The 8,900-nt window shown below is 43.1% G+C and overlaps 1 protein-coding gene across 1 annotated transcript in view; it reads right to left on the bottom strand.

Annotated features, from left to right (window-relative positions):
* Window positions 1-760: 760 nt before the first annotated feature.
* NOL10 (nucleolar protein 10) overlaps window positions 761-8,900 on the bottom strand; it is a 105,130-nt gene continuing 96,990 nt past the window's right edge. The window contains exon 21 of the mRNA XM_058551804.1: window positions 761-3,477. Coding sequence (XP_058407787.1) covers window positions 3,358-3,477 — 120 coding nt within the window. The 3' untranslated portion in view covers window positions 761-3,357. The remainder of the gene's footprint in view (window positions 3,478-8,900) is intronic.

Below are 8,900 nucleotides of genomic sequence, written 5' to 3'. Positions count from 1 at the left end.
TGATAAACAGTGGATCCTGGATGAAGCTAAAACTACATCGTAACTAACAGAACTGAAATTCCTTCTCAAATCCCATACAAAAAAAAGAAGAAAGAAAAAACTGAAATGACATTTAGGTTGCTTTACTGCATATAGGTGCTTCATAAAGTTACGATGTTCACTTAAAAAATAGCTTGGGTTATACTTGTTACAGAAATGATTTTAAAAGGTTCGTTCTTTAGATTTTTAGGCATAACCATTAATAGGGAAAGAGTTAAATTACGGATCAGCCATATAATAAAATACTCTGATGTTCATACAAAAGAATGAGGTAGACCTCCCTATATAGGTGAAGACTTGGAAAAATGTCTACTATATATTATTAGTTATAAAAATCAAGTTGAGGAACAGCACATTATAGTATGAGCAACATCACAAACAATATGATGCCATTTGATTACCAAAACAAGTATGTATACAGTTGTTTATAGAACAGAAAAATATTTGAAAAAATATACCTTATACTGTTAGGAGTTATCTCAGGGGGATTAGATGGGAATAATTTATTAAAATTGATAAAAATTGACTTTGATAAAACAATTCTTTTTCAATAAGACTTTTTAATTGAAGTAGAACACGCACACAGAAAGGTGTACGAGTCGTGAGAGCAGCTCACCACTAGGTTAAGGAACAGAACCAACCAGACCCTAGATGTCCCCTCAGGTCCCCCCCGCCCATCACTTTCCTCTCTCTCCAAAAGTAACCACTGCCACAGCTCAAGTGCCGAAAACAATTTTTTTTAATAGCAAAAAAAAATATTTGAGCAACAGGTCAGGGATATCAGAGAATGAGGGGGATCTGGAGCAGAATTAGGGGAGAAGTGGTAACTCAGTGACCCCCCCCCCACCCCCCACGATGGTCCTGATGTAAAAACCACATCTTTAGGCTGCGCCTGGCTCATGAATACCCTGTACACACTTTCCTGGAGGAGACCCAGGAGAAACACAGCCATGTCCTAGGGCCAGTAAGTAATCTACCACAAACACAGAATAATTACAGGGTATGATACTTGTCTAACATTTTTAAAACAGGAGACTTCAAAGGAATGTAAGGATTGTAGCAGGTACTTCAGGAATCTCAACCCTTAAGAGGCGGGGCTATTTTAAGGGATCAATAGGGATAAAGAATACCCTGGAGGAAGTCTTCGTGCAACTATCTATTCAGCAAGTCTTTCTTGAATGTTCTTCACAGATTCAGTTCAGGCCCTCCATGTGCCCTTTCAGGAATCCCCCAGAACAAAAGCTGAGGGGCACCTCTGCTCTAGAGAAACCTCAATATTAAGAAACATGTTGGGTTTAGAGGGGTGTGTGTGCAGAGGTGAGGGAATGGTGGCTGGCGAGAGAGCAGCTTTATCAAGGACTCAAGAGGCTCACATTGTGCTAGATGCTCACCTGACGTAAGTATCTCATTCAATTCTCACAGAAACCAAGTATTAGGCTCATTTTAAAGGAGAAAACAAGACTCAAACAGGTTAAATAAATAGTCAAAGGATACAGAACTGGTAGGCAACAGGGCTGGGACTCAACCCGGGTCAAGCTGGCTCCGTGCCAGTGTCCCAGGGTCCAGAATGGATCCTACCATCCTCCCCAACCTGGTGATGCTCTGAAGCCCAGTCTTAGATGAGCCTCCGTTTCACAGAGCAAATGAACTCTGCTGCTAGCTTGCAGCGCTGCTCTGGGATTTAACACCATGGCATACTGGCTCCCACACCACAGGGAGAACCCCCAAAGAAGGAAAGAAAAGAGGCCTGGGAAGGCAGGTAGAGGTGTGGAAGCACCTGACCCCAGGAGACAGGTTTGGAGCACAACCACTCAAGCCCCGGGGAAAAACTCCAGCCAGCAGTGTCCTTCTTTAACAACTTCTGAAACTTTCATCTCTAAGGAAGCAATGTGGGAAATAGAGAAGAGAAAGCCACAGGAAAGCTGAAGCCCCCTCCTTTGGGAAGAGAAGGTTCATGAAGAGGAGTCAGTGGGATGAAAAGCAGCTGGCACCAGGGACTGAAATAGGTGGAGGACCCTCTGGAGCCACAACACAAGTTGGGTTGGCCACCTAGGTAACAAGAGTCTCTCTGGTGACCGTGTGTGCCCACATGCACACACACGTGAGCACACACACGAGCGCACACACACTTATTCTGGAAACAGACTCCATCTCTCAGACCACAGAAGTGGACATATGACCCACTGTTCTCTGCCTGGGGGAGTGAACCAGTCTGCAGAGAAGAGTGCAGATACACGACGAGGGGAGGGAAAGACATCAAGGAAAGAGAGAAGGGGAGACTGCAGACATCAGGAAGAGTGTTGAGAAAGGAGGAGGAAAAGGAGAGGGAGAGAGACCTGACTAAACCTGGAGCCCAGACCCAGGTGTCCCCGAGGCACCTGTACCAGCTACAGGTGCTACAGCCTGTGCATGTTAACTAATTCACTCTGCCTTTCTGCCTACGGCATTTCAAGTCAGATTCTATCATCTACGGTCCAAAGAGATACTATTCCAGCTATACATAAAGAAACGCGCCTCCAAAATCACATTAATACTTGAAAAACTAAGGAAACCAAACCTAATTTTCAAGTTAACCCAAGGAATGTGTCTTTCTCAAAAAACCTGTTCAAATGAAAGTATTTATTTTTATAAATGTTTTTATCTCTAACTGCACTTAAGAAACAGAAAAAAATCTGTATTTAATCTTGTGCCAAGTTAAAAGAATAACCAGTAGCTTCTATTTCTTGTTTAAGGTTGTTATTACCATTAAATTATATTCTCTAGGTATAAAAATATTTTTTAAAAATTCCCAAACTAACACATAAACAAGCAACAAATCTACCAACATACACTTATAAACACAAAGACGACCAACACCTGCGCGTTAGGTAAGGCAGGAATGATATTTCTGGGTGGTTGAGTCGTGAATGGCAGCAGGCATTGCAAGAAAAAAAGTTCCTAAAACATGATCAATCTTGGTTTTTAACACAGGATAACCTCCCATTTACATGGTACACATTTCACAATGTTAAAAAGCAAAAACCTGGTTTACTTGATTAAACCCAGGGGAAAAAGGACAATGTTTATGGGGAGCAACAACTTACAAAAAGCACCCTGGGAGCGATGCACTGACCCATGGGGGGGCCCAGTTTCAAAGTGTGACCCACAAGGTATAGGTATAGGGATAAGTTGTCAAATCTTTACCTCTGTAGGTATATCAGGAGTTTACACGGAACTTCTAAAATGTGTGTTCCCCTGTCTGTGCATAATGTCCTCTCATGATGACCGATCTGGGGGAGACGTGCTCCTTCCAAATCAAATGCAGGATCACTTCCAGATTCAATGAAACGGCCGGCCCCTCCTGTGTCTTGACTTCAGGTTACCAGCTGAACGACGGAGGGTTTTCCTCTCTTGTCGGTGCAGTTTCTCCGCCTCCTGTTGCTTCTTCTGCTGTTCAGACTAAAAGAGAAAATTAAATGAGCAGAGGGAAAGAGAAAGAAAATTCAACACTTGTTTTTTTGTAACCGTCAGAGTGCCAACAGTACGACCACCAATCCCAACACTGTTGCCAGGAGAGATGCTGCCCACAGGCCCCAGGGCAGGTGGTCCAGCAGCGGGACTCTGCTCCCACCAAGGCTGCCCTGGCAGGAACAGCCAGACAGGGCCAACTTTCACTGTCACCGTAAAACCCAAAATTCTAAACCCCTGGGCCAGAGAAGTGCCTGACAGACCAGTCTGAACCACAGAGCATGAGACTGGCTTTTCGACCAACACACAATACCACGGGGACGTTTTAAAAGGGAATGGTCACCTTCAAAAGAGCCAAATGAGAAGACACTGTCACTTACAAAATGTCCACGATTTCTCTTGTAGAACCGTCTTTTGTTTATAAGCCAGAACCATTAATTTATTCACATTGTCTTAAAAACGAAACAAAATACTTATGTGTACTAAAAGTGTATTATAAGCCACCCAGGGTTAAGCATTCATTCACCAGAACTGGTTCCAAAGAATTTTTGACTGTTTTCAAAAAAATCAAACTCCCCTCGAAAGCAGAGACGTACGCTGATGATGGCTCTGCAGACTAGTCACAGGTTCGTGGTTGAATGAACACGCAGGTTCGCAGGCCGACTGCTTTAAGGGCGTCCACACTTGGTTTCAACACTCACTTGCTCAGGTGAGAGCTGGACCACCTCCCCGCCCCAAACAGTGTCACCACTTCCAGCAGAAATTCTTAGAAGAGTGTCAACACAGAGTCCATGACGAAGGTAAGGACTGTGTAGTTTTAAAAACACGGTTGATGGTTTTGATAATAGAAACTCCTGAATGTAAAACTCAAAAAAACATTCTTAGCTGGTTACAGTATTACACAGAGGTAAACTGAGGATCACTGTCAGAGGCCTGAGTTTCAAAAGCTGAAAAACACTGCCTTACAGATACCTGTGAAGCCTGCTTGACTGTGATCTATGTTTTGCTAGGCCCCTAAAAAAATATTCATTTGCATCTTACTTTTGAAGGAAAACTCTCTCCATTCACCTCCAGCTGATATTATTCAATATTTTAAAATTAAAGAGTTGGGGGACCGGCCCCGTGGCACAGCGTTGAAGTGCGCACGCTCCGCTGCTGGCAGCCCCGGTTCGGATCCTGGGCGTGCACTGAGACACTGCTTGTCAGGCCATGCTGTGGCAGCGTCCCATATAAAGTGGAGGGAGATGGGCACAGATGTTATCCCAGGGCCGGTCTTCCTCAGCAAAAAGAGGAGGATTGGCATGGATGTTAGCTCAGGGCTGATCTTCCTCACAAAAAAAAAGAGTTGGGAGGTGAGGGAATAGTGGGAAAGGAAAGCTATCTATAAGACCAAAAACTGATGAATTTCCCTATTCTAGGAAGCCCTGAAACTGGGATTCTGAATAATTCTCTACCTTCTTATTCTGATTATTACCATTTCTTCAAGTGCCTTTTCCAAAATAAGCCCTGCCCTGTGTACTCCTCCCAGGGCCTTCCAATTCCTCTGCGTGGCTCTGTCTCTGCTCCCGTGCAGCCCTGGTTACGGCCTTCCTGGCCCAGACACTGCAGGAGCTGCCCTCTGCGGGCCCTCCTCGCCTCCTCTCTGATCCCCCTTCAGTCCACTCCTCATGCAACAGCATGAATTTTAAAAATAAAAATGGTACGTCAGTCTTCTGCTAACAAAAACTGTTCAACAACTTTTCACGGTTCCTAGGATTAAGGTTAAAATTTAACGTGGCTTACCCACAAGGCCCTACAGGACAGCTCTGTGTGCCGTTCCAGTTACATCTGATGCCTCTCTTTCCCTTGATCGCTTGTTTTACACACAGGCTCTCGTTTAGACCCCGAGCACGCCTGGCTTCCTCCCTCAAGCAAGAACTTTGCCTATATGCGCACTGTGTCTGGAACCCTGCCTGCCCCCACCCCACCTCCGCTCTTAGAAACCTAGCCTGTCCATCACTTATCAATTCCTAACTCCTCTGTCCAGGTCAGGCCCCTCTGGCCACCCCTGGAGCACTCACCACATTATAACGATATAACCGTATATGTCTCTCTCTCAACAGCCTGAGAACTGTGGCAGCAAAGATGACGTCTGTCTTGTTCTGTGTGTCCCCAGCATGCAGCACAGAGCAGATATTCAATACATATTTACGTACTGAAAACCTGAGGGAAAAGGCACACTTCCTAGCAGACCAAATAATGGTATCATCAAGACCCTTGCAAAGGTAACAAACACTGGTTATTTAATATTTTGTTTCTTCATGTCAAAAAGCATCTCTGAAAAAGTGTTTCTTGTTCAAATAATTTTGGAAAATGATGTACTAAATGAAGATAGACAGGGTGTGTTGGAGCTCTTAGGTGAGGTGCGTTTACACATCTTCAATACGGACCTCAGTCGTCAGCATTTCCCTTATGCATCTCATGGCACAGCCACAGGTACCTCCACAGCTCCTGCAGCACATTCTGGGAAGCCCTGCCAGACCTTTCCCACAAAGGCAGGAGCCTACAGAGGAGCTTTTAAGCAGCAGCGATGGTCTGTAGGCAAACCTCCATCCAGAAAAAGACTCAGCCTCTCTCTAAAAGGCTGCGTCTAGAAGACGCTGTCATCAGGCAACCGATTCGTTATGATTTATGGGCCAGGAGCTCTCGGCAAGTTCTCCTTTCCTTCTCCTCCTTGTTCCTGCCCTGACTCTTTGACCACAGCCCCTGAGTACTCCACAGAGCAGGGAGCAGGACAAACACCAACCACACGCCGGCATCAGCAGCAGCCTTGCCGCAGATCTGACGAGGAACTGTTATTACAGGAAGTGTTAAAACTGGATTGGGGACCTATTCCCAGTTTTGCCACTTTTAAATAATACTAAAGCATAAGTTTTCCCCTTAAATTTTATTCACATTTTAGAAACTATATATGAAAATACTGGGAAAACTCAAGATTTTACTTGACTATATTACACATTTAGTATAAAAAGAGATTTCTATAAAACAATACACAAACAAATCCCTAAATATTCTTAAATAAAACTGAGATTTAATAGTTAAAATATTGTTAGTCAAATGATACAACAGGCATAAATCAAACATTAATTGATATATTCCCAAAAATAGTTTCTAAGACTCTACTTGACTCAACTATGAGGTCATTTTAAGTATTTCTTAGTGCTTCTTTTAGCCAAAAAAAAATAATTTCAGAGCCATCTTATTTTCATTTCACCACCTTATTTTCATTTCACCACAAATTATAAACTGATATTCAACATAGTACCTTCTAATTAAAAAAAGAAAAAGTGAGAAGAGACGTGTGCTTGCACCCTACTGCAGAGTGGAAGCTCACTCCCTCTAGCAGAGCTGAGGCAGCTGATGGCCCCTCCTGCAGCTGCCCCGCTCCTGCCGCACACCTGGCATTCTGAATGTCAGAGGGAATCAGGAAACGTTTGAAGGGTACACAGACAACTTATAAGAAATTAGAAATAGGCACAATAAGTTACTCTGGACACACATCCAGTTTTGGCTTATTTACATAAGAAGTCTAAAAGTGCAAATTTGCTCTAAATGGAGACAGATTTAAATGAAAAGCTTCTTACATTTAGAATAAAAAAGTTATAATTTGGCAAGCCTCCTGGATGCTGTCAGAGAGAAATGTTGAAGAATCAGAGGAATGGGCAGAGTATTTGAACAGATATTTGTCCAAAGAAAATATACAAATGGCCAATAAGCACAGGAAAAGATGTTCTATATCATCAGGGAAATGCACATCAAAACCATAAGATACCACTTTACACCCACTAGGACAGATATGACAAAGAAGATGGACAAAAACAAGTGTGGGTGAGGACTTGGAAAAAATGGATCCTCATACACCGCTGCTGGGAATGAGAAATGGTGCAGTTGCTTTGGAAACAGTCTGGCAGCTCCTCAGAAAGTTAAACAGTTATCATACGACCCAGCAACTCCACTCCCAGGTATAAACCCAAGAGAAATGAAAAACATATGTCCATGCAAAAACATACACCTGAATTTTCATATCAGCATTATTCATAATAGCCAAAACAAGGGGAAACAACCCAAACGTCCATCAACAGATAGAAGGATAAACAAAATGTGGCATTATCCACACAATGGAATATTATTCAGTCATAAAAAGAAATGAAGATCTGAAAGCTACAACATGGATTAACCTTGAAAACAAAAGAAGCCAGTTGCAAAAAAAAAACATATTCTATGATTTCATTTATATGAAATGTTCAGAATAGGAAAATCCATAGAGACAGAAAGTGGATGAGTGGTTGCCTAGGGCGGGGAGGATGGGAGTATGGGGTGACTGCCAAAGGTTACGGGGTTTCCTTTCGGGATGATGAGGATGTTCTGGAATTACATAGTGGTGATGATCACACAACTTAGTGAATATACTAAAAACTCTGAATTGTACACTTTAAAGAGGTGAATTTTACAGTATGTGAACTTTATCTTAATTAAAAATAAGGAAATCAGAGGTGGAGTCTTTGTCATTCTTTCCCTATTTGGTGACAATATATATTAAGGGAGATCAACAGAATGAGAAAAAATTTTTGAAAAATAAAACCACGTAGTTTCACTCATCAGTTAATAGCAAATATTTAAGCAGCTTATTCTTTCTACACTGTGTGCCAGGCTTTATTGAAGCTGGCTAAAGAAATGACTCCTATAAGTCAGCTTATGATGGCACCTATCGCTGATGGAGTAATTCGCCTTCTGAAACTACAGTACCCTGTGGAGGCTGGATATTACTGTCATGAATACATTAGAACTCACCGATTCTTGGTCTTCTTTCAAGTCCATAATCTTTTTTATTTTTTTAAAGATTTGACTTTTTTTTTTTTTGAGGAAGATTGGCCCTGCACTAACATCTGTTGCCAATCTTCTTCTTTTTTTCTTTTTTCTCCCCAAAGCCCCAGCACATAGTTGTGTATCACAGTTGTAGAGCTGTGGCTCTTCTATGTGGGAGGCCACCTCAGCATGGCTTGATGAGCGGTGAGTAGGTCTGCACCCAGGATCCGAAATGGTGAACCCTGGGCTGCCGAAGCAGAACGTGCGAACTTAACCACTACGCCACAGGGCTGGCCCCAGAGTCCACATAAGCTTTAAGTATTCTTTTATAGCCTTAAATGGTCAGACTTCTGCTTTACAACGCTGCCCCTCAGGCGGCCCAGTGCCCCAGAAAGCACACTGCTGGCTCCTCACCAACAGCGCTGCCTCCCTCACAACACCAGAAACACGCCTGGCTCTGCCTCAGTCAAGCTGTGTGCTATCAACCCAGGAGGCGCTCTGGCCGCAGAGAAAATGCCAGCACAGGAACACAGCTTCCTCAATAGGGAAAAACTTGGAAAGGCAGTTCT

The sequence above is a fragment of the Diceros bicornis genome, chromosome 12 (genome assembly GCF_020826845.1).
Source record: "Diceros bicornis minor isolate mBicDic1 chromosome 12, mDicBic1.mat.cur, whole genome shotgun sequence".
Classification (NCBI taxonomy): Eukaryota; Metazoa; Chordata; class Mammalia; order Perissodactyla; family Rhinocerotidae; genus Diceros; species Diceros bicornis.
This window is presented reverse-complemented; position numbering and strand designations above follow the sequence as displayed.